This window comes from Zychaea mexicana, assembly GCF_025766255.1.
Source record: "Zychaea mexicana strain RSA 1403 chromosome Unknown BDB00scaffold_64, whole genome shotgun sequence".
In the NCBI taxonomy this organism is placed as follows: domain Eukaryota; kingdom Fungi; phylum Mucoromycota; class Mucoromycetes; order Mucorales; family Lichtheimiaceae; genus Zychaea; species Zychaea mexicana.
Genome location: NW_026516727.1, coordinates 104342 through 129582, shown reverse-complemented (window position 1 = coordinate 129582; position 25241 = coordinate 104342). Strand labels below are relative to the sequence as shown.

The following is a 25241-nucleotide window of genomic DNA, read 5'->3' as shown; positions in this document are numbered from 1 at the left end:
GGTATTATAATGATTTTCGATATTTAAACATTATTTATATTAATTAAAAAAAATGAATTTTATATCAATATAAAATGGAACTTGATAATAATGTTAATATTGTCTTTGAAAATAAATTAAAAGATGAAATTGAAAAATTAATTTTAAATAAATGGGATTTTTTAGATAAACAATAGCCATAAATTAGAAATAGATTTAATCATAGAACAAAAATTAAAGATATTAAAGATAATGATATTATGAATGAAATTAAAAAAGAATTATTAGAAAAATTAGGGTATATTCCTGTTTATTATTTTTTGACAGTTTTATATATAAATAAAGAATATCCTGGACCTTATAGAGAAATAGAAAAAGGTTTAATTTTATTATATCATATGATATCTGGTAGAACAGGTCCTAAAATGGCAAATATAATACCATATACTACCTTTTATGATTTATATAAAGATTTTTGGATATCTAATTATACAGATTTAAATAAAAAAAGTAAAAAAGATTTAGAAAGTTTATTTTCAAATATAAAAATTAGAGTTTTAGCTGCAAAAGCAAATAATCCTAATAGATTTGAGAATGTAACTGTATTTATAGATGGATATGATAGTAAAATAAAATATTATAGTCCTAATGAAAGTACAAAAAATTTATATAGTTATAAATTAAAAGGTTCAGGTTTAAGAACTTAAATTGTAGTTGATATTAATAAAAGTATATTAGTTGTTTCAAATAGCCAAAAATGTGTAGAAGGCAATGATGGAACAATGTTCTTAAATATGAAATTATATAAATATATTAATAAATTAGACTGTTTAGGTATGGATGGTGGTTATAATTTATATATTGAAAAATTTATTGAAAAAGCTGCAGAATATGGATATGATTTTGATAATAAAAATTTTGTATACCCCATTAGAAAAGAAATTAATAATAAATTATCAGCTTCTGAGTTAAATTTTAATAGTAAGCTTGGTTTATTTAGATCTGAAATAGAAAATCAATTTTCTGTTTAAGCATCTAAGTTTGATAGATTTAATAATAATAAAGCAGCACTTTAAATGTCCGATTAAAAATATTATAACTTACAATTCCGTGTTGCTTGTTTAATAAAAAATATACATAATTTTTGTGAAAAATTTGATATAGAAGTTCAGTCACATCATAAATTATGGTATGGTGTTAGATTTGAGTTTCCATCAAAGTTAAATAAAATTAATTTAGTTTTTAGTAATGAACAAAAAGTTAAAAAAGAATATAATGAAATGATGGAACTACAAGCTAAAATATTAGACCTTAATATTGAAGATATTGAAATAGATGATAAAGAAATGGATATAGAAAATAATGATGTTTTACAAGATTCATCTAAAAATAGAAGACGAAATCTAAATAAAAATAAAGAAGATGTATATGAAGTTGAACAAATTTTAAATCATATGATAGATAATAATCGTAAATATATTTTCTATGTAAAATGGTGTGGTTATAGTAATGAGGATAATACTTGGGTTAAACAATCAGAATTTAATACAAAAGATATTATAAACCAATATTTGAAAGATAAAAATATCCAATAGTGCATCCCAAATAAAAAGTGTGATACTCTACCCTATAATTTAAAGAGATTAAAAATATTTTTTTATTTTAATTTATTCAAGTAATTTTTCTATTATTTTTCCAAAGTTCATATATCCACCATTACATATGAAAATTTTCTTTGTTCTTTTCTTTTCAAACACCTTCTTAATATCTTTTTTATTTTTTTTCATCACTTTTTTATTTTTTTCCTTAGGTATATGAATCTTACTATGAAAACAACATAGATAATCAGGCTTATTGTTACCTATGTTAGTATTTATTTTTTTCTGGCACATATGACCATCATTTTTTCCTTTTTAATATATATGAGTACAATGATTATCGCTGCTAATCATATACCAGAAATGATTACTATTTTGATTGTAACTTATTTCATCTTTCATAATTTTTTGCATTAATCTTTTTTTGTCTTCTTTTTTTGAAACCAATACTTCATCTTCAAAATAATTATCAATAACTTGTTTCATTATATTTTGTATATAATTAATCATATTATCTTTGCTTATAGTAATATCAGTATTAAGTATGACCATTTTTAAATTTCTGTAAATACCAAGAGAAGTTTGATGTATTTATTTTTATATTAAAAAAAATCAATTTTTTTTTTGATATGATAATTAAATTTAATACTGATTTTTAAAACTCAGCCGATAATATAAAATCACCAGATGTAAAGTAATATAGAGACAAACTGACATGCCCTCATTAATCGCGCCGAAATTGAGCTCTATACTATGTGTGAAATTGCTCATATCCAACTTCCACTCAGTCTTGATCAAGTACCGCTTTTCATCTCGCAATTGAACAGAGTTATCGATGTCATTACTTGTTTCCAGAGTGTAGTAAATGGCGATACCCACAATTATGTCCAAAATCCTGTGACACTAACTGATCACACTATGCACCAGATCACTGACACCAAAAGCTCAAACAAACGAAAGGCAATCTTTAGTCATTATAGCCATTAATTATCATCATCCTCTTGTCCATTGTATGAATATATCCTTTTCAGTTGCAGCTTTTTTATTGCCACCGCATGCATGCAGTTTTCTCTGCTAAAAATTGCCCGCTAAATCCCCATTTATTTGCTAAAATTAGCAGTTTTCAAAACCAGCGTTAGTCACTAATTTTTTATTACAGAGCAGCTCGAGCGACCCAAATTTTCCCTTGCGGAGACCAAATTTTTACATATAGGAGTTTAAACATCCGTTACACACGTCCCCACTACTGTCTTCACTCCTTCAGTGGACCAAACTTCTCCCCACACCGATTTCCAGATTTTTCCTTACAATCTGTAATTCCTTGTTGCGTAGACCAAAAAAAAGGGCCCTAGTAATATTCCTGGGGAAGAACCCAATATCATTTATTGTTGAGTGGTATCGATGACGGTAAAATTGTAATATGATATGTATATAGTTCCAAGGGTGTGTAGCTTAGTCTTTAGGATCCCTGTAATACATGTTTTTTATGGCGCGCTCGTTTCTTGGGGATTTGTACATTAACTGTAAACAGTGGTTGTGATGGTGTAGACAATGGTGATGGCGCCAGAGCAATTCTTCTAGGACTATTGCGACTAAAACCTAATGGTGATGCACCGAGAGAGTTTGGTGTTGATGATGAGATAGTTGTTGCTACTGATGACGGGTCAGCTACTGCTATTGATGATGGTAACGAGTTTTGCGGTCCTTCTTGTACTATGGATTGGAGGGCAAATGGAGGTGGTGACGGTGTGCTAGCAGGTAATGCGGAATATCCTCTGCTTGGTGACATCAATTCTGCGTTCATCGTTTCACAAATGCCATCGCTAATTGCTTTGCTAGCGCGTGTCAATCGTCTCTCATTCCATCGCTCGTAATGCATTTTTAGATGATCTGGTGTCTTGTAAAATACTGTTACTCCATCTACCGGCTTGGATGTGGATGCATTCCAAAGCTTTGCCAATCTGGTCCAGTCTGATGCGCCAATAGTTCTTTGAGCTGGTCCATGGATGATTTCTTGAAACTTTTCGAATTCCTGCTTCGTGTGGACAGGGGTAACAGCATACTTTGTTCCTTGTCTGTGGGCAAGAAAGATGTAGCGCTTATTCAAAGGATTGGCCGTAGAACCAGGTGGTAAGAAGATGTTGATACTAATGTTGAAAGAGTATGGCCGAGGTTTGAGCGTATTCATTTGGTCGCGATGCTCTTCGTTGTTTCGTTCTTCTGCTGAAGACATGTCTATCCCAAGTGTGCGAGCAACGTCAGGTGCAAATTCTGCAATACCAAATGTCTCGCTGCACTCTTTCAGCTCCAAACCTTGGACATGGGCACCCGCTTGCTCCTCAATAGCACCACCAGTGCCGAAAATCCCAAGCTTCATCCGTAGGTATACCAATGCTTCAATCAACCATGGATCATAATGTCCCTTGTACTGACGTAAATATCGATTCATAGTGCCGACCTGATATATAAGGTATCTCAATATCAAAACTGATTGATTTCAGTGGATATCACCTTTTACCTTCAAGTTATGACAAAGTCGATACTCAGCAAGAAAGCAATCAGCCAAATGTGGTCCGGCACCGCTAGAACCAATAGCACGGATAATGTTTTGATGGACTCCACCCTCTAGAGAGTTTGTTCCACGGGCACACCGATAAAGGGGAAGGTTTGCTTTTTTGTCGTATCCAATTTTATAGTACAGCGGCATATCGGGATGATCGGAAACTTGGCCTTCATATATTGCCTTGAGCATGTTTTGGGCTTGACGGTGGGCATCATTATCAAACAATTTCCTTCCAGTTCTGGTGCAAATTAGGTTACTGTATTCAGCAAAAAGATTTTGGACTTTAGGACCGAGCTCGTGTGGTGGTGGGACGATACGTTTCACTCTTCGCATAACCCAAGATGGATTCGTGTTCAGCATGTATTCCCATGTAATGTTTTTGGTCGCTAGATATTGCTCCACTTTTTGCCGATCTTCTTGGTGCACAACAAAGATAGCGTTGCGTAGTTGCCGGGAGAATTCTTTTGCGAGAACGTGCCGTTTGGGTATATTGATAAGCGCCATGAAGTGATAGATGTCTTTTAGGATTCTCGAATATACTGGTTGCTGCTGGGTATCCTGCGCATAAATATTTGTGAAGTTGAAGTTTGAAGAGTCGGAACATGGTATATTCGATGTGCTTTGTTCATTGGAGTTGTCATTGGGTTCGTGTGATGTTGACGTCGAACAAGAAGATGTTGACTCCTGATCACTATCGTCTGGTATACTGTCGGTTATATGAGGTGTATCGTGCATATCGTCAGGTATGTTGGCTTGTGATCGGTTGTTGCCTTGATGCGGTGGTTGCTCTCTCCATAAACATAGCGACTTTTTTTCGAATCGTAGCATGGATACCGGTACTGTCACAGCAAAAGGGAGGTCTCCAAATTCCATAAGAGTTTTTTGAGTGTGCGAGTCAAGAATTGCGCCAGGAACACAAACGTGATTGATCGATATATATGCCATGTTGTCGTCGAATGTTATCTAGTAATTCATGAAGAGAAGCACATGTTGTTAATGAATCACATATTTCTTCCAAAGAATATTACGTAAATCGTAAAGTACCTGCTGCTCATTGTGTAATATCTCGCCATATGCAATTGGAAATGAACATTGAAGACGGGAATAAATAGCAACGTACCCACCATGCGGAGGAGGATTTAGTACGGTTTTACCCAGTGTACGAAAACACACAAGCTTTGTATATATCGCCAACGACGCCCACGCGTCCAGCGCTGCATAATACACTTGATTCTCGGAAAGATCTTGTAATTCCCAGTTGCTGTCTCTATCATTTTTTTCGATCCTACCCCCAAGTATTTCTTCAGCAATTGTAGATAGTCCTACATTTCCATTTTCAATGAAGCCTCGTCTACGAGAGAACTTGCCGAGCTCCAACCCCGTGCCTTCATGATAGTCTAGTCCGTAGTCGCGCTTTAGTTTTTTTAAGTCACCACTAACATTACGGCCAGCTTTTAGGACCTTGGACGAATTTAGAAGAGTTTCGATAGAAGGAGGAATATTATTATACTGGTGGATTGGCAGGATAAAGACGTAGCTCTAAACCACAAGTTATTTTGTTAGCGTGAAGCAGTAACTTGCCAAAACGATAGTGTAACAGAACAGAGCCAATACCTTGTATGCTAACTGTAATATTACCACTTTGCCAGGGGAAGCATGTCGACTGAAGTTCCATTCGCAATCCAAACCAATTACAATCGTTTGTGGATCAATATCACACAAGATGGTGTTCGTAATTTTTTCTTCAGCTTCGGTTTCATTGCGTATGTAGTGCGTAGTAATAAAGGTTGGCAGGTGTAATATGTGATTGTTGCGGGTAGATTCAGTTAAAGTCAAACTGTTAATCTTGGGACCGTTCTTCAATGAGCTGATATTATCAAGTAGGAACGCCTTGTCTCCCCGGACGTTGTCAGTAAAAAATAGCTGCGGTGGTTTATACCCGTACATGTCGTATGTTTCATCATTTCCTTTAAAAGGCGTCTGTAAATGCGATAATGACTTGGTGGGGACTAGCAATTGCATTCGTATCTCCTCATACTCGTTACATATAGTATATAGAGCGCCAAAAGTCGGTGCGTCACCCATTTTTGCAACTTCCTTCAAAAACTTGAATGTGTGGTCTCCCTTGAGTATCTCTCCATCAATAGTAACCATCTGCTTGTCCATAATTGGCCGAAGAACATCCATGATAGCATTGTATATGAGTCGAAAATATGGTATAGAAGGAACGTATCCAGCGTATCCTCGAGAATCCTTGAATGTCGAGAACTCAGGGTAGCTTCTGATGCGATTTTCGGTCTCCTTGTAAGTTGGGTTCGTTCGACGATGTATTTGATATAGGGTGTATATGATATGCAGTCGGATATGGCGTTTGAGGTGCAGCTCCTGTAGCATATCTTGAAAGTTTGCAACTCCCATACCGTGCTGCATACATGGTCGCAAAATGTCAATGAGATCCTTAGAGATAGCACACCGATAGGAAAAAATGGCGGGAAATTCTGCTGCTAGTTCGTCGGGCAGCTGTTTCAAGGTTTTTTCATCGTGTGCACCCAATGAGGCATGACAGGTTTTGCAATCATATCGTCTTGACATAATATAAAAGCATCTTTCAAACACATAGTTCGCTGTTAAAGGCTTGCCATGCTTGTTGCTGCTAATAATTCATATCTGTTCATGTCCACCACTCGACGTGCATAAGGATCCTTGTAGAAGCCTTTATCTTCAAGTTTGCTTTTTTCAAAGGTATTTTCGTCCGCCTCATTGTAGCACCTCGGATCGCGGCAGTACAATCGATCAACCAATAAATGAGGGAACCATAGAAATACACGAGGAAAGTACAATGGCTTGGGATTTAATATACTTTCGTCTCGTAATGCAAAATAAGGCGACTTTGGCTCAATCCAAAAAGTTCCATTCTTGTATTCCCTTGGATAACCACCATCTTTGGTCTTGATACGATCTTGGATACTTAAGAAATACTGGGCGAGCACTCCGAAACTTTTTTCTTTGTATCCTCTGTCGTCATCATTGAGTGTTTGTGCTTCGTCAGGGATGGGATCTTCCTCGTTTTCCACGCCAGTATCATAATTAGTATGATTTTCTTCCTCTAATTCGTCGATCAAGTCCTTTAAAGTATAGTCATCGTCATCCACACGAGCCTATATAATCGATACAATAAGTATATGTATGTGGTGGCCCTTTCCGGATACAACCTGTTGGGAGGAAACTTCACAGCTTGGTTGCTCATTGATATCGGGTGGTGAGGCTGTGGCCTCAGCGCTTGTTGTGTCGCGTTGTTCTGAAGAAAGGTAGCGCGAAGGAACGTATTGCATCAAGCTCGTCTGACCGCGAGCGCGAGCCGAGGAGGATTTCTGCTTTTTATTTTTGCTACCTAGAGGTCTACCGCGACGACGTTTTCCATCTGACCGAGAAGTAGAATCACCCATTATTTGTCAAATACGTTATGAGGAGGTGATAGAGTGAGAAAAAATACAAGACGAAAGACCCGTGTAAAAGTGCTGTCGTTGACAGGAACAATCAAAACGCCAACTGATATACCCACACACAAGCGCTACACAGGGGCAACACAAGATATCGGCACACGTAACAACCCCCGTTAACTTGGCTACCCTCACACTTTGCACCCAGAGAGCAGTTGCTTAACTTTTAATATCATTGGATGAGAGTCTACCCCAGTAGCTTTAACCCCGCACTGAACTGATTAATATATATATATATAATTCACTTAATCATTGCTATATTAAATTGAAGGCTGGCGAGATGTTTGGACCAGAAAAAATAGAGGACATCATAATCTGACTGACTGATATGATGTTGCTGGGCTGAATGTTGTTTGCTCCCTCTCCACTTTTACATCCGCCCGTCTTATGTGTCAACATTCGAGCTCAACCGACAGCATCAGATGCATTTAAGTATGTATGATACACATATTAGCGGGAGACGAGTTTTAAGGGACAGCAGCAGCAAAGACGCTTTTATCATAGGTTTTGCATGTTCATGTATCTGTGTAGACGATGGCCTGAACTCACATGATCTCAATTTGCCCACCTAGTAGCAAATAGGTAGATCTACCTAGTACTTGTCGGTCTTTCCTGCATATGATATCATTCGAAAGGAGGTAAATGTAATAATGGTGGGTACAAAAAAACAACTATCGTTGTTGCTGTATTTGTTGTATGCATCTTTTTGCTGCTGCTGCTGCTGACTGACTGACTGGATCTAATACATAAGTGGTTCCATGGCATGCAAATAACAATTTGGAAATTTATTCCTCTCCTTGGCTCTTTATACATATAGCGTCATTATGCGTAAAAGAAGCTGGTCAGGATTACCATCAACACTATACTCGCCTTCAGCGGCATCACCGATCACCGATGAGCATGTATACATCCTACGGTTCTCAATAAGTTTGGGTGGGGGTGACGATGATGCATGTATGCTATGTTTGAGTATATAGCAAAGCAATGTAAGAATTGAAAAGGTGATGATTCTTGGCAATAGTAATTGGCTGTAATGGCTACATTATGAAAAGCAAAGAGTTGGAGTATGATGAACGGCTGTTCATCACTGAATTGTTAATGATAATAACTACATGGCCGATACTAGTAGTAGCTGCGATATGTTTGTCAGTTTATGCAATAATAATTAAGATGCCAGATTGGATACATTTCCCGCGTTTCTGCTGCACCAAAGAGAACACAAGTACATACACATACACACAATTTCAGCCCTTGCTTCTTCTTCTCAGTGTATAACCGCCTCCGCATTATTAAAAAAGAACAGAACCCCCGTGAAAATCAGTTCCCTTTTGTTTTCAACCATCCGCAGCAACAGAACTTGTCTATATTTATCAATAAATAAAGAGTTAGCCACACATACCCACACACTCTCATGTCCGATCCTTCTCTTGATTATGTGTATTAGCTGCTAACTGCTATATGTCATATTTTAGAAAGATAGGACTCTTTTTGGTTCTTACTGCTATAAATACGAAAGGAGGAGGACAGATGTAAAAGTAGATTGAATGCATCGCTGTTACTTATTCTGTCGTACCCCTAAGGCTGTATAGTAGGCGTACAATCCAACATGTCAAGTCAAAATAGAATTTCCCCACCTTTCGCGGCCCCTTACTTTTCCCTTTTAAACACTCTGAGATTTAAGGTAGGGGGAGTGAGGGGAAGGGGGATTGAAGCGTGTGAAATAAAGAAACACCCTCAAGCACGCCTTTACCATTGAATGTGTTGAGGATGAGGAAAAAGGGGAGTGCTTCTTTCTTTCATGTATCCAATAAGCAATAAGTAATAAGAAGTGAAAAAAAAAGAGCGCGCGCGCGGCATACACGCATATGTTAAGATGCAGTATGACGAACCTTGTGCCCTCCTCCTCAATTACTCCTCCAGCCCTCTCTCACGAACACACTCTCCCCCCTTTGCACACCTCCCTGTCTTGATTATGATTGGCCTTTGCTTCTCTTATATTACCAACACACTCGACACTGCAGCTCATGATCACGCTGTTAGCACTGCCCTCTCGCTCTGTCCCCCAAAATCCACTCATTCGTTCCTCTACTCTCTCCTTCTTTCTGAACCCCCCGCCCATGCCCCCCACCCCTCCCCATTTACACGCAGCAGCGCTTATTTGAATGCCAAAGTCGTGTGAGTGAGACAACCTCCATTATCATCATAATGAAAAAAAAAAAGAGTTATTCCTTTTTCGGGTATCCTTTATTATTATCATCACCGTCAACCGTTGTCCCCGCCTGTATGTATATGGATTCTCACTCGCCAGGAGGAGAAAGGAAGAAGAAAAGAAAGAAAGAAAGACAAAATAAACTAGTAGCAGTGCGTGTGAGAAAAGAAGAAGGGAAGCAAATCACTATGTATAATAAGGGACATCAGGTTTTACGAGTTTCCTTCGAGGATACTCATAATAGCAAAATGTGGAAAAGAGGGCGTGCTATGTGCGTGGGTGTATAACGTTAATACGAGAAGATCGGTTGTGCGGATAGTGGGTGAATTGATGCTATGCAATATGTGGGGAATCATGACGAGATGGCGACTAGTGTGTGGTATAATGGTCGTTAACATCTGACCGTGGTTGCTGTTGTTGGATGGTTGTCGAGTGGTTTCGCTTACTGTGTGCAATGTGCCAGAAAAGATATGTATATGCAAAAGGGGGGGGCGTGTGGAGAGAAGACTGTCGTGGTGGTAGTAGTAGACTTTCTTTAACGGGTAGTGATATATCACGTTGGGATCCAAAAAAAAGAAATGCGAGGGAAGCTGATGATGTGGACGAGGGGTTTTGATGCAGTCCAGATCCCAAGAAAGCCGCCATTATTAATGCCTTTCATTTGAATGGTGTCGTGCCGATAACGATACAATATGTAGTGCCTGACTGGAGCGGTCTGGTACGCGAATGAAGCACTTGGTCTTTGCTGCTGCTGATGTTGCTGGTGCTGCTGGTACTCCTGACGGTGTCTGCAGGCAAATAAGAATAATGAAATAATAAGGGTCAAAATGTCAGTCGCTCTCTATTTGCGCAATGTAACATTTTTACAGGTCCGGATATATTACCTTGACAGGGCTGGGATATGGCTGGAATCGCATTCGTGGTGATGCCGATAGCCGTGGCGAGTGGAGATGATGCTGTTTGGGTGGTTGGTGAACGGTGATGTCGGTGTCATAGGGAGCATTGACAACCACAAGCACTTCCTGCTGCGCATGGAGCATGGCCTCAAACCGAGCCAGGTCATCGAGCGTCAGATAGCAATGGCCTTTATGACGTTTCAGGATGCGCTCTATTTCACGGTCGACCTGCTGTTTCATGTCGTTCAAATGCTCGTATTCCCGTTCCAGAGTTCCGTTGTGTCGCTTCAGCAGTGTTAGTCGGTGTTCCAACTCGTCGACAGAGTCCTTGGACGATGAAGAGAATGACGAGAGAGAGGACAGGGACGATGTGGAGGATGCGGGAGAGGCAACGTTGTCTGAAGGATATCCGGATGGGCTGCTCGTAGCACTCGTGCTGCTACTGTTGTTGTTGCTGCTGCTGCTGCTGCTGCCGTTGTTGTTGTTACCACTAAAGAATAAAAATAATGATGCACACTCAGTCGTCTGATTTTTTCACTTTCCCTTCTTTTGTTTGTGGGATCAACAACAAATAAACTCTGGCTTTGCTTACATCCATCGCACATGGTTCTTGGAGTTCTTTTCAATAAGTCGAATGCCCTCCAGGACATTGGTGATGTCGTAGATGCGTCGCTTCTGCACTTTGAGCTGAGCAGCAGCACGGTTGAGATCCAAGTCGCCATGGGTACTGGAGCGTAGCAACGTAATGAACTTCTTGGTCAGGAGCCCTAGCGACGAATCGTAGCGACAGGACTGGGCGCTAGGCGACGTGATGGCTCCAGAAGGATGGATCTGAAAAGGTACTACGAATAGCACATCTTGAATGTTAGTTCTTCTTTCGCTACTCGTTCAGTGCGGATGATGGTGACGGTGATGATGGGTAAGAATAGAAAGAGTATGGCGCCAAAAATGACATACCGGACTCATGTCGAGATCTCCGATGGCTGTTTGTCATTGTAAAAGTGTGTTTGAGAGTCAGTGAGTGAGTGAGTGAGTAAGTGCGAGCTAAAAAAAAAAAAAAAAAGACTAGTGAAGAAAGGGGGCGTGTGTGAAGGGAAAGGGAAGAAAAATAAAAAAAAAAAGAAAAACCAAAAAATGAGCGAGATTTTAAATAAGAAAGAAAAAAGCGCCATGCAAATACAACATGTAATCTCGTCGCTTTGTGTACCAGGCAAGCATCTGCACGGACCGGAGAAACCTCCTATTTTAGGCTGAACTTTTGCACAAGACCCACACTCGCTGCTGCTGCTGCTGCTACCTACGCACAAAAAGCTAACTTATACTCACTTTCTGTCTCTCTCTATCCCCCCCCCTCTCTCTGTGTTTGCCTTTATTATGACACCCCTGCTGATCAGCTGGGCCTCATCATCACCACCATTAGCAGCAGCAACAGCATCATTCAACCTGGACATCCTCGTCTTTTGCATTATCTGCTAAATTTCCATAGACACATCCTCAGGCAGCAGTATAAGCAGCACCAGTACCAGCAGTGTGTGACATTTGTAGCTCAAGCGTAGTTTATAGAAAGAAAAAGGCCTCCGTGGGGGTGGGGGGGGGAAGGATAGGACAGGAGAGGGGAGGTGTGTGTGTGGGGGGGGGGCGAGATTCTTCTTGCCATGGACGTTGGTGGTGTACGACGAGAGAGGTTCCCTATTCTTTCTTTCTTTCTTGTTTTTTGTTTCTTATAATTGAGCTTTTTGTTCTCGCTGATCCTCCTCCTATACAATGGGAATGACCCTCAACACACGCAGATGGCGATTCTTTGTTCCATGGGTCTCTCAGTCACTCTTCGCGGGGATGTTCCTCCGGGGAAACAAGAGCATCTACTGCCTGCTGCAGTATCACACACCTTGCCTTGGCGTCCAAACTTCTGCAAAGTTCGTTACACCGGCTTTGACGGGCCCACAGCCTATTATAATCTTATTCTATTGCTAGCCAGCTGCCTGCAGCATCTAATACACGAGTCATGAGGGCTGCGGCGCGTCATTTCCAACAAGCCCCAAGCGATCATTTGCACTGCTTTGTTGTTGTTGTTGTCGTTCGTTCGTTCGTTCCGTCATTCCTTCATTCGTTAACAAGCGCTATGCTGCTAGTCAAGGTACTCGAATTCGCTATAATGTCCCTTTTTTCCCTAGTAGGGCGGCATGTCCGTCCTCGTTCATCTTGTTCTTGTTCCTCTTCTTCCTACATGCAAAGTGCCTTTCACCCACCCCCACCCCCACCCCCCACAAGCTCATTTCCAATTTGATCTAACAATGCGCCTTGTTATAATTATAGCAACGTACCATACACGACGTATAGCAGTATACCATTGTTACCAGGAGCGGGTTTCCGACAGAAACCCTCTTGTTGTCCTTCTTCTTCTGATGTCGGTCGTGTTTGTTGGGTACCCGGACTCTGTTTCCGAGGCACCACGTTTGTGGAATTGCTGGATCAGGGCAAAACGATGATCATGTGGCCCAGAATGGAGGCAATTCCTCCCTTCCTGCCCCCTTTTGCCCTCATTTTCCTTGTGTAGAGTCTCTTAGAAGTACTATAGTTTTTTTTTTCTGCTCGACAAAATAATCGATCATACCTTGTTCTAGAGGGTACAGCAGACTCACTAACTAGCTCTCTAACTGCAACTGCAACTGCAATAGAGCAATATGCATCCCTTTTTCTTCTACCTTTCCTGTGCGAGCCTATGCAACAAAAGCCAAACTTTTATGGCTCCCTTTAGTAGTATTATTATTATTGTGGGATCAAGCTCTTTTGCATGAATCGAGACACATCTCTCTGTTTTTCACACACACACACACACACGAAAGCCTTTAAAATATGATGCGCAATGGCGGCGGATACACAGCACACGGCTTTTTTTCCCTTTCAGCTGCTTCTCAAATTAAGTTTGCAGGGAAACAACAGGTGATACGTATTGTGTGACATGGAAAAAGTTGCTACGGAGCTCGTTTCCGTCATCTGCGGAAAGTGTCATCATCAGCATCCATCATCAGTAGCAGCAGCAACAGCCGCAATGTTGTTGTTGCTGTTGCTGTTGTATTATTGTGACACACGTTAATGAAGCACTTGTCCACTGTTTTTTCTTTCGCGCCCTTCAAACACAAGGGGGGCGTTCATTATATAACTTCTTCCATCTGACCCATTTTTCACGGGTGCACGCATGAGCCACATCAACAACAACAACAGCTTCGTATTGTATGTATGTATCTATGTATGTATGAACACTACAGAGCGCAATAACTATCACCAGATAGCTTTTCAATTCAGGTCGTTACCTCACGAGGCGCGTTCCAGAGAGAACGAAGTAAACTCTATATACAGATGGCCAAGGCGTGGTTCGTTCCTAACACCATGTCATGTACTTCTTTGTCTATATCCACACGCTCAGCTTGGAATGCGTGTTCCTGATGACCCAAACCCAGCCGACCACTTGACCCATTCAGACCCCACGTAAACAATTCGCCCGATGCTACAATATAAATAATCATTATTAGTATTGTTATTGATTATTGTTTTGTTGCAAAATATTACGTATGCGTATATAAAAATAAATCGTAGCTTAATGAAGCCCTGACGAACTAGCCAGCTAATTAACTGTTCTTACCTGCAACTGCGGCCGCGAAATCGGTTGTGGCGAAAACCTTCTGGATTTGTGGAAGATCGCGTATGCGCTGCAGGCTCAGCGTTTCAATTGTATCTCTACCTAGTCCCAGGGCACCATAGCCACATGTGTGTACCGAGCCGTCCTCTGCACCAAAACAACGGGTGATGAGTCAGCATCACCAGTTATCACTGATAGCTCACCGCTTGTATATAGAAACGAACAAGGGTGAAAGAAACAACGAAAAAGATAAAACAGACGTTACCAGCAAGCACTACCGAGAACGGTCCTCCAGCTGCAATATCTACAATGCCTCGATGCTCTAACCGAATGGGTTGCAGAATCTGTTAAAAAAAAACAAAAAACAAAAACAAAACTTTGCATGGTGAGTTTTTGCCCTTGGGGGGTGGGGGAGGGATTACTAGGTAGTCGCCGTAACACGCCCTTACTTAAAAACAAACTACAAATAATGCGTAGCATCTTTGCTCAACAAAAACTACTATCTGCTCCATACCCGATCAATTTTGGCGCCAGTCATGCCTTGACCATATTCAGAGTTACCCCAGGTCCATAATCCACCATCAGCTAAGAAGAGAAATAATTGGGTATTAGATCAAGGGGTTCCTCTTCCTCAGGATTATTATTACAATTTAATTACCTGTCAAGGCGAGTGTGAAATCTGTAGATCCGGCAATCTTTTTTATGGGTGCACCACCGAGCGATGGCAGTTGAGTGGGTAGGTTTTTATCACCCGTCCATCCTTCAGCCAGACCCAGCTGGCCATCTGCACCCCAACCCATTGCATATACATGCTTATCTAAGCAACAAGGTTTTTTTTCTTTTTTAGTTCAGCGCTTTCTCTTTCTCTCTCTCTCTCTCTCTCTCTAACTCTCGCACACACATCTTAAAATGCGCGGGTGGATCAAAAGTGGGTATATGTGGTGGGATAGCGTAGTAGGGGGTGGGTGATCTACAATACCTTCTGCAACAAACACAGTGTGGTCTAGACCGCATGCAATGTCGGTGATGTTCATCATGCAAGTTTCCACAGCCTGCGGTCGAGTTTGCATTACAAATGTCCCTGGGTGCGTTTCTTTGCTCTTTCCAAGACCGAGCTGGCCATACATGTTGTTTCCAAACGAATACAGCTGCGTTTCTTGTCCATGACGATTCCCTTGTTGATGCTGTTGTTGCGACGTGGTAACGATATGTGAATGTTCTCGTCCGCATGCCAATTGTCGTATTTGGATATCCCTGTGATCATCTGCTGCCGGACACTCAAATACAAGACCACCGCCTTCACTTTCACCTGCTTGGCCACAACGGCTCAAACCGAAACCATATACACGCTTTGCGTCCGTAGCAAGTAGTGAGTGGCCCCACCCGGCTGCAATGTGTGTTATAACTGATTCCTTGGACAGAGAAAAAGAAGAAACTAGACCTTCAGTTTTGCTGGCGTGACAATTAACAGTATTGAATAACTCACTTGTGGCAATGCATATTCAGGTCGAATGTCGAGTCGTACAGGTTTAAGAAAAACGTCATTCTCGGTACATGCCGTCAATGGAAGTGCTTTTCTGTTGCCCCAGCCATATAAAGTTGGTGTTTTCGTCGCCGTCGAGAAAGAAGAAGCTAACGAATGAGCCAGACGGCGATTCAACATTCTGCTCATTCTTATTAATTGTCTTAAAGTTCTTTGCAGGGAGAAAGATACGAGAAACGGAGAGTAGCTGTCAACAATAGAATCCAATCCCAGCCACCAACACGCTAATCATAAATGCGGAGGGAACTACTTTGTGGAGATGAACAAAGACAAAAAGAAAGAAGAAGCCCGTATCACATTTACTTGTATTACTATTAGTGCTATTAAATGAGTTGTTAACAAAGTAGGTAGGTAGAGTTATATTGTATATATCATATCAAGTATCAGAAGTATTAAGATTTAAAAGAGACGTGCTTTTGTTAATCTTTATCAGTAAGTCGTCGTTGGAAAGCCGTCTTCAAAAGCCCTTTGAATCGATGAACGACCTTGTTTTCGACGCCTTTAATTCTTTTCTTGCTTTTCGTTTGCGATGCTGACAATTGATTTGCTGTTGCTGTTACACTGGTCTTTTCAATGGCGCGTACCGTTGGAGCAACTTGCGTCTTCTTGGTGAACATCTTTGTGAATAGTCGAGATGCCCTGGATTTCTTGTTGCGAGACGATTGTAAAGACGATGAAGTAGATGCAGCCAAAGTTGTTGTGGTTACGGTGGGTGTAGGAGTGGAAGCATTGGCTGATTGTTTCTGTCGTTGTGCTGTGCTATGATGAGCGGCATCAACAGCAGCAGTAGCAGCAGCAGTGGATGATGGTAAACGAGATAATGATGGATGGCTAGATGCTGTTGTCGTCGTAGGCCGATGTTTGGTGGTTGTCGAGGTAGAACTGGATGGCTCGAGTCCATAGACTGTGCGGTTCTTATGATTGAGCCATGGGTGTTTTAGACATTCTTCTGCACTGATACGGCCCTTGGCACTCTTGCACAATAATCGGCTGATAAGATCGGCTGCTTCCTGCGAAATATGTTGAGGCATTGTGTAAGCTCCGGTATTAATCCGGCGGAACAATTGTGGCATGTCGTCGCCTTGAAATGGTAATGTGCCGGCCAGCATTGCAAATAAGATCACGCCACAGCTCCACATGTCAACAGGTGGCCCGCGGTACGGCGTGGCGGTCACCATTTCGGGTGCGGCGTAGAAGGGACTGCCACAATAGGTATTAAGTACCTGTTGGCGCTCACAAAACTTGCCAAATCCAAAATCGCAAATACGGATCTTCTGATATTTGTCAATGAGGACTGTAAACAATAAATAAATGTTAGCTGATGAACACTGATATAACTCTAGCACGCCTCTACTAGCTTACCGTTTTCTGGCTTCAGATCTCGATGAACGATGCCATTCTGTAGCGCACTTTACTATCAGCACAACCATTGTCTCTCTTTCATGTTCCCCTCACTTTAATGTCAAAAACCCCCATCACCTTGTGGATATAGTCGACAGCCTCAACGATCTCTCGAAACCAACGTTTAGCAAGTGGCTCTTCGAGTCGGTGCCTTTGCTTGATCTTTTCAAAAAGCTCTCCTCCTTCAACATACTCCATGGCCACATAGATGTTTTCGTGGTCTGCAAACACTTCGTAGACATGGACTATGTTTTTATGGTCCAGTCGCTGGGCGAATCCTTCACATATCTCTTTCTCGTTTAGCGCGTGTTGACGTTGGTCGCCACTTTTGATTGATGTTTTATCCACGACCTTAACAGCCACCTTGCATATGAATTATTGTTGTCGTGATCGTAGTGTCGTCCGATTTTACAGAGAGCTAGTTAGTTGGCACGCTCAAAAACCCCGTCTTGTTTCTTACAGAATATTGAGAAGATGCTTACTTCTTGTCCAGTGGTGCAATCTCTTGCTAGATACACTTTGCCAAAGTTCCCTTTTCCCAAGGTACATATTTTCTCATAACGGCCATCAAATAAGGCACTTTTCCTGGACTTGACCTGCGTTTAACCCTTTTTTATTATTCCCACATACGATTTTGGTTCCTCAAAATCAATCCCAGAAAAAAAGTAGACTCCTCTCACTTCATCCAGTCGCCTAGAAGACAGAGTAGCTACGGCCGCCATAACGTGTGTAAAAAGATCGCAATCGTGATGAGATCGCTAAATGGAGGAAAAAAGGAAAAGGAAAAAAAAAAGAGAGAAAAAGAGTAGGCAGGGCCAAGAAGAAAGAACGCTGACTCTCTCTCTCGGAAACTTTTTCCCTGCCTCAAGCATGTAAGATCAAGCGAATACGTCGTTTGACTTTAGACTGCATCAGTAAAAGCCGAAGAATTTTCGTTTACTCGTTTCAATGTTTTGTGGGTATTACTTACAATTGAAGATTTTCTTTGGTTCCTTTTCTATCCTCAACAACTAAGAAAGCTAGTAACAACTGTGATATGTAGTTACTCAAGTTCATCCCCGAACTCGGCCAGCATGAATGTCAGTGCACGACGTGCAGCTTCCTCATCTTCATCCGCTCCATTCTCGTTGTCACTATCGTCGCTTAACATTGCTCTTGCGTCCCAAATGTGTCGATCGTTTTCGTCCTCATCACTACCGCCATCTTTGGCAGCATCACCACCGCCAATATCCGCATCATCATCTTCTTTACGCTCTTGCTGCTCTCCGTCATGTATACCAACATCGCCGGCTTCGTCATTCCCGTTTACGGGCTCACGGTGATTGTAATGATGTTTTTGTAGTTGTTCTCGGCGTCGTCGTAAACATGGCTGCCTGGTTTTTTTGCCATTTGCCAAGGCTCGCGTGCGTTGTTGTTGGGTATAGTTGAATGAGCCACCAAGCGGGCTGACTCCTTGTAGTTGTGATTCCGGTATGCCAGCCATCCTTTCCAGTATCAGTTGGTCCGTCTATTGATATCATGTTTCTTAGTTAAATAAAGCTCTTTGTTGTAATTTCCCCTTCTTACCTGAAGTTGGTGCAATTTGTTTGTCCAGATATCCAGCATTTGGTGAAGAAAGTCCTGATCTGCCTGCAGCTCTGGATACAATCTTTTGACACGTTCACTAGCATATTATTTCGTTAGCTAGCTGATCTTTTAATATATCGCTTTTTTATATGCCTCTGCTTACGCTGACTCGGGTATATAAGCATGCGAAGCTCGTTTACGTTTCAAAAATAAATGAGACGCTGTAGGCTTGAACATGTCGGCTGTGAATGCATGTGCGTCGATTTTTGTTGTTGTTGATTCATTGTCAGGTTCATTCGTATGAGGAGCCTGTTGCTCTAATGGGCTAAGGGCAGTTATCATGCCGTTATTATTATTTGGATCATCCGATCGTGAATCATCGGATTGAGGTTGCATAACACGGTAGTTTAAAATTAAAAGAAAAAGAAGCGCAAAATAGAGTAATCAAATTTTCGGTTTGACTTTATTGTTCCTCAGCAATGGGATAGATGGGTCTGATATCCACGGGAATGCCTATTTCACATGTAAAAGAGATCCCAAAATATGAGTTATTGCACGTTCGTGTGTTGGTTATCCATCGATAAAGTCATTATTTACCAGCTTCTTCAATGCGATCCAGCGCTTTCTTGGTCTCGTGACCAAGCTTGCTGTACTTCTCGACAAAGTCATCCACAGCCTTCTTATCACCATCACCTGAAAATGATGACAAGTTCTATACGTTAGTAGTCGAAAGCATACGTTTGAATCATTTGGCTTTTACCTTGCAGGACCATGATGTCATGGGTCAAGTCAGCAACAGCTTGCTCGATCTTGTCAAAGTCGACACTGAAAAGGTTGGTTGCAGGATCGCAAGTAGCGCCACCCTTCTCCAACAAGTAGTTCAATTGGCACGCCTATTATCCAAAACAAACCAATCGTCAAAATCAAACATCACAAGCATTTAAAGGAAAAAGCAGTTCATCGTTTACCTGTCCAAGGCCGTGTGCTTCTTGGATACCGAATCGAATGCTTCGGAAGGCTGCAGCCAAAAACGTCGCCCAGAACTGTCGGCTTGTTACATTTTCAATTTTACCCTTTTCGACCATCAAATGTGCAGCGAACAAGGCAGCGATATCTGTGCATGATTGCGATGGTGGTAGAAATTTCTAGTCAGTAAAACCTTACGTCCTCTCATAAGAGGTTGATCCAACCATTCCTATAGAAACTTTACCAGCTTTGGCCTCTTCCAAAGCAGAGTGATGTTCTTGAAGTTTGGATCGGACAGTGTCGCCTCCCAAAGTGTGGTGTGGACCGTTTGAATGGCACACTTCATGGAGCAGGATATGAGTGGTGAAAGCGTCAGCAGAGAGGTACTGGAGCTGATCCTTTGCAAGCACTTGCTCGGCAATAGGTGCCATGACATGCTTGAATTTGCCTTCTTGCACGTTTTTTATAAGCACAAGCTTGCTGCCACCTTTCTTTACTGCCTCTTCATCATTGGGAAGATTGTATGCTGCTGTCATGGGGACCTAGTACCACGCATAATACATTCCATAACATTATACACTTCATAGACTATAATAGCCCACGTTTTGGTAAACACTTACTGCTACATCACCGCCAGAGAAGAGCTGGTTGACCACAACAATAGGTGCTGGGATCAGCTTGTCGTTCTTGTACTTGTCGGGAATAGGCAAATGATCCTCCACAAACTGAAGATCACTGAACGCCTCCAAAAGACGCGACGAGGCCTCGTCGCGCACATGCACATAAAACTCATAAGCACTCTTGTAACCAAAAATGGCATCGGTGTAGACCTCATAAGGACCAGCAGTGATCTCCAGTTTGTTGCTCTTACTCAACGAAAGCCAGTCCAACTCAGAAGGCAGATAATCATTGGATGACAGGGCATCAGCACGCGAACGAAGGAACGTTTGAATGTTGGTGCCCTTTTCCTCCAAGGGAGCCAATTGAGCCAAGTCGTCCGCTGCTTCATGCATCAGCTTTGCTGCTGGCTCAAGCAAATCCTTGTACTCCTGGTTGTAAGGAACGTATCCTAAAATACCATCGTTGTTGCGCCGTATAGTGGTGTATAAGCCTTTGGCGTGTCGTTGTTCTTCGGGAGACGACAACGTTTTAACCCACTCCTCAAATTCCTCCTTCTTCATATCTTCAGGGTAGAAGTTTCCTCCCTCCGGACGCTTGGGTACGCCTTCAATAAACGGTACATTTTCATCCTCGCTCGCCTTTCAATGAAGTTGGGGATGTAAAGGAGGTGTGTGTGGGGGGAGAAAGGGAGTAACAACGCGAGTGCGTGTGATATGTAGTCATCAATAAGCATACTGCTGCTGCTACATATGAGAGATACGGAAAATCTAATACTTTACCCAAGGTCCTTTGTACATATCGAATAACAGACACAAGTCGCGATCGCCTTTCTCCTTGAGCTTTTCCTGAAGTGCTTCGTTACCAGACCAAGCCTGACGCAAGTAGATCTGATCAAACAGCTTGGCGGCCTTGACAAGTTTAGGGATAGCGGCACGCTCATGGGTGCTCAGGTGAGATAAATCGGCAGTGCATTCATATGCAGCAAAGCGTGCAATACGGTTTGGAATCGATCGAGTAGCAACTGACATGACTGATTACGCAACAGGGGGGTTTTGGGGAGGTGAATAGAAATAGTGCGCGTATCTTTACTCCATCTGCTAAAGCGTCTCGCAATGTAGTGCGGGGTGAGTTTTTTCTTGTACCACCAATGATGGCCTGATCTCCATGACTATTCTTTCACACACAGAGCCCCAAAAGAACGAACGAGGTATGATATATACACTTTCATGCATTCCCCGCACCGTGGTACTACGTACGTGTCGTCGTTGTTTTGCCATTCCCCGCCCGTCATCAACATAGCAGCTATTCTATCATCTGTTTTGAGCAAATATTTCTATTTTAGTGAGCGTCAAGCTCGTCTGAGATTCTATGTATTCCGTTCGGGAGAGAAATAACGATGGGAAAATGTTAGTTAGGCAAGCAACAAGACGACGGGCAGGAGCACATTATGGAAAAAAATTGTTTGGGGAGGTTGGGGGGGAAGGTTTGAGGAATAAGCGATAAGACGTATAGGAATAAACTTTTTTATTCTTTTGGTACCTAGATTTTGGGATCATCATCCCTATCTAATTTTTTTTGTTGTTCCTTATTATATGCGAAGAACCTGATTGACAAGTATAATGAATTGGAAAGGGCGCGATCGATAGGCCTACCACTATGCGTTCCCCCTCCCCACCTCCGTCAACTCATTTCGGCTTTCCAAGACTACAGTATACATGCATAAGCTTTAGTATTATTCCGTTCTACACTCACCACCAACCCCTTTCCACCATAGCATTTAAGCTATTTTTTTTTCTTTATGGTTTTCGTTTTGCTCCTTTAAAGAAACCAACTACCAAGCATATTGTGTGCGGGTTGTGTACACTCTTATCTGCTCCTATGGAAGACATGTACTTCCACACAATGAAAAAGAAGGAGGTTTTATGCGACATGAGTTGTCCTGTGCGATAATCATGGATGTAGTACTAGCAGTAAAGTAATCCTATCTGTGCATACTGTAACACGCGGAAAGCATGCGTATTACGTACTACACGGTGGTCTGGAGTCTGGTCTATACATACACTGTAAAAGTCAGGGTGCTCGTGAGAGAGAGGAAGGCAACAAACACAGAGGAAATGGTTAGCATTTTACCCCTTGTTGTTTGTATTAACCTATCTTCTGTTTCTTTCGTTTCGCGCGCAACAAGTACACTAAGCGAGTGCTAAAGGCAAAATAAGGGAGACATGTCTGTAAACCTGATAATACTACTACTGTACATAATTATTTTATAAAGTTATTGCTGCTGTCTAAACACATATTGTTTTTGGATATGACATGTGCACACATTCATTCATACAATACTTGACCGACCTTCTGTGGGACATAATCAATTGCACTAGTAGTTATAACAATAATTGTCACTACTATAATTAGAGTACTCCCTATTTGATTTGTGTAGAAAGAAGGCAAAAGAGGTGGCATCTTTCCATTGAAAGGTAGACGAGTATAATATATGTATATACACGTACAGAAATTGTTTGCTCATACTTGTTCTTCACAAACATAATTATTCTTCTATTCTTCAATAACGAAGAAAGCAAACATGTTAAAAAAAGGCATTTTGAAGCACGTTTGAGTGTATAATTGCTTTTTGAAGAAGTTAAAAGAGAATAAAGCTGAGGTTATAAGGCAAACGCACATGTGCTTTTTATAAAGACATGATAGCAACTGACAATCATATATGTCAGGCTTCAACTTACGGTCTGATAATTGCTGTCAATGATACTATCATAGTACTGACTTTATATTTCAGCACAAGCAGTATTTAATGGAGAGAATAATAGAACAGTAATGTAAAGGATGTTTAGTATTGTAATGTCATTTGTTTTGATGGTGCTTTCCTGCTACAGTAGTAGTTCGTACACGGAAAAGCTGTATAATCGGAAGCTGCTACTACCAATGAAGATAGTGCACTATATTGAGAGAAATGAATTAGAGTATATAGTAAACCAACATCCTTTTGTTAAAACCATATGTTCTAATCGATGTAAGTACTATATGACATCACTTACCACATATCCGCCAGGATTCTTTTCTATGTAGAGCTATTCATAGTACCAATAGGTAAAGTAGGGAAAAATAGAGAAGATAGTAGGCACGGTAAGCAACATACTATAAACGCTGAGCTCACTCTATGATCAGCAGGAAAACAGTATGAGTTCCTTCCCATTTACCTGGGGATATTGCTCAGCACCAAAGAGTTCGCCAGCAGGAATTAATTTGGTTACGATTTTCTTGTTTTTATTAGCGTTCTTCTTGGATTTACTGTGTGACCATTTCAGCAATGGCTATTTGCTCCAAAGAATGATAGAAAATAACAGTTCGATATTGTCTGTCGACATTTCGTCCTAATTGTACCGTAGTTTATTATCAATGGCATATTTGTTAGCATGTTTTATTACTATATAAGCCGCAACAGATAAAAGCGCATATCGGAGGACATGAGCACCACCATCATCATATAGTTCTTCCTTATCACTTGTGCGTTTACTGATGTGGGATCTTTCTTATGAGGAAGGTGTATAAAGTTATTAGGAGAAAGACGGTGATGGGAAAATTAATATTGTAAAAGCTGAACACATGTGGTACCGTGTACTTTGTAAAAGAATTCAATCAATGTCTCGAAAGAACTTTTTGAAAGATCGAAAGCAATCTCGAGAGCTTCAGCATGATTGGTGGTTCCTGTGCAAACCTGTCAACGAGATCCAGTGCATGATTTTACATAGTTCTTGTTTTTGTTCGACTTCATGTTGCCGATGATGTCAATGTCACATAGCGTACAACAGCGTACCAGCTTATAATCCGGAGAGTCAGTATTTCCACCAGTGTACCCGGCTTTCTTTTTGATATGGTTCTTTTCATATTCCTTTCAAAATACGTGCTCGATTCCCCTAATGAGATCAGTGACAAAACGACGACCCTCTTTTGTTACATAGTGAATACAGTAGTGACCACTGTGCGCATCATCAGGAGTACAGGTAGTAGTAGCAAGTCGAAGCCATATTGTTACCAGAAGCATTCGCCGGCCAAAGTTGCTTTTTCGGACATGTTGTGCTGCTCGTCTTCTTGTAATAATATATGTATGAGAAAGAGATGAAAAAATAAAGGTGACACGCGCGCTAAAAGTGATAGTACGACATCTGACGCCAGGAATTGTGCTCTTTTCGTCGCCATTTGCGTGATTGTAAAGCAGAGTGAGGATTTCCACTTCTTTTTTTCTCATACACAGCATTCAAGAAGCTAAATTAACATATAGCTGTACTATACTAGCAAACGTCGCGGTATATTATTCGTGTATGCATCTGCCCGTGCTCCTTTCGTGACGTTTCATAAGAGCAATTCTGTGGTCGTCATTGTTCCTGTTGCTGTTATATGAGATGGCGGCAGCTATGGGAATTTATTATATATATCATAATAATGTTGCGTCTTTACATCCCTTACTGTGCATACAGTATGTATATTAGAGCACCATAGAGTACACTTTTTTATGTTCGTGCTAGATCACTGAACGAGACTATGGCCAATTTTCTTTTCCATTATGATAGACTGGGTTAGTCGTTTCATATAGCAGCGGAACCCAGTTCTTGATAATAGGCAGGTACTTCTGTCAAGCACACGGAAACACTATTAAGTTGATGACGCTACCGTACATTAATGCATACAGTAGTAAGACGCAAAGATGTGCGCGATTATATCAGTGTGATGTTGAAAAAGAGTTTTA

The 25241-nt window shown here is 41.2% G+C and overlaps 7 protein-coding genes across 7 annotated transcripts; 1 reads left to right on the top strand and 6 right to left on the bottom strand.

The window, feature by feature from the left end:
* Positions 1-2296: 2296 nt before the first annotated feature.
* On the top strand, positions 2297-2614 carry BDB00DRAFT_835384 (uncharacterized protein). Its single transcript, XM_053124400.1, has one exon. The coding sequence runs from the start codon at positions 2331-2333 to the stop codon at positions 2562-2564; it is 234 nt and encodes a 77-aa protein (XP_052977234.1). The 5' UTR covers positions 2297-2330; the 3' UTR covers positions 2565-2614.
* A 7882-nt stretch (positions 2615-10496) lies between these two features.
* Positions 10497-11739, bottom strand: BDB00DRAFT_874807 (E2F/DP family winged-helix DNA-binding domain-containing protein; the record flags this gene model as incomplete). Its single annotated transcript, XM_053127263.1, has 4 exons — positions 10497-10637; positions 10734-11235; positions 11338-11587; positions 11703-11739. 4 exons carry the CDS (start codon positions 11737-11739, stop codon positions 10497-10499), a joined length of 930 nt encoding a protein of 309 aa, XP_052977233.1.
* Positions 11740-13885: 2146 nt separating this feature from the next.
* Positions 13886-16202, bottom strand: BDB00DRAFT_521682 (regulator of chromosome condensation 1/beta-lactamase-inhibitor protein II). Its single transcript, XM_053117715.1, has 7 exons — positions 15872-16202; positions 15365-15797; positions 15044-15202; positions 14900-14970; positions 14651-14729; positions 14389-14532; positions 13886-14253 (listed from the first exon to the last, which is right to left on the bottom strand). The coding sequence occupies exons 1-7, from the start codon at positions 16055-16057 to the stop codon at positions 14096-14098; spliced, it is 1230 nt and encodes a 409-aa protein (XP_052977232.1). The 5' UTR covers positions 16058-16202; the 3' UTR covers positions 13886-14095.
* BDB00DRAFT_521872 (kinase-like domain-containing protein) lies at positions 16203-18193 on the bottom strand. The gene is made up of 5 exons (XM_053117717.1): positions 18010-18193; positions 17812-17925; positions 17408-17692; positions 17291-17327; positions 16203-17222 (listed from the first exon to the last, which is right to left on the bottom strand). Exons 1-5 carry the CDS (start codon positions 18049-18051, stop codon positions 16348-16350), a joined length of 1353 nt encoding a protein of 450 aa, XP_052977231.1. The 5' UTR covers positions 18052-18193; the 3' UTR covers positions 16203-16347.
* Positions 18194-18216: 23 nt separating this feature from the next.
* On the bottom strand, positions 18217-19324 carry BDB00DRAFT_521671 (uncharacterized protein). Its single transcript, XM_053117714.1, has 3 exons — positions 19059-19324; positions 18896-18992; positions 18217-18836 (listed from the first exon to the last, which is right to left on the bottom strand). The coding sequence occupies exons 1-3, from the start codon at positions 19289-19291 to the stop codon at positions 18372-18374; spliced, it is 795 nt and encodes a 264-aa protein (XP_052977230.1). The 5' UTR covers positions 19292-19324; the 3' UTR covers positions 18217-18371.
* Positions 19325-19337: 13 nt separating this feature from the next.
* BDB00DRAFT_835316 (uncharacterized protein) lies at positions 19338-21949 on the bottom strand. Its single transcript, XM_053124399.1, has 7 exons — positions 21262-21949; positions 20482-21120; positions 20106-20403; positions 19864-20009; positions 19656-19788; positions 19493-19588; positions 19338-19408 (listed from the first exon to the last, which is right to left on the bottom strand). Exons 1-7 carry the CDS (start codon positions 21508-21510, stop codon positions 19359-19361), a joined length of 1611 nt encoding a protein of 536 aa, XP_052977229.1. The 5' UTR covers positions 21511-21949; the 3' UTR covers positions 19338-19358.
* Positions 21950-23364: 1415 nt separating this feature from the next.
* BDB00DRAFT_789904 (peptide methionine sulfoxide reductase MsrA) lies at positions 23365-24269 on the bottom strand (the record flags this gene model as incomplete). The annotated part of the gene is made up of 5 exons (XM_053120911.1): positions 23365-23433; positions 23533-23565; positions 23695-23808; positions 24117-24212; positions 24243-24269. 5 exons carry the CDS (start codon positions 24267-24269, stop codon positions 23365-23367), a joined length of 339 nt encoding a protein of 112 aa, XP_052977228.1.
* Between the last annotated feature and the right edge of the window lie 972 nt (positions 24270-25241).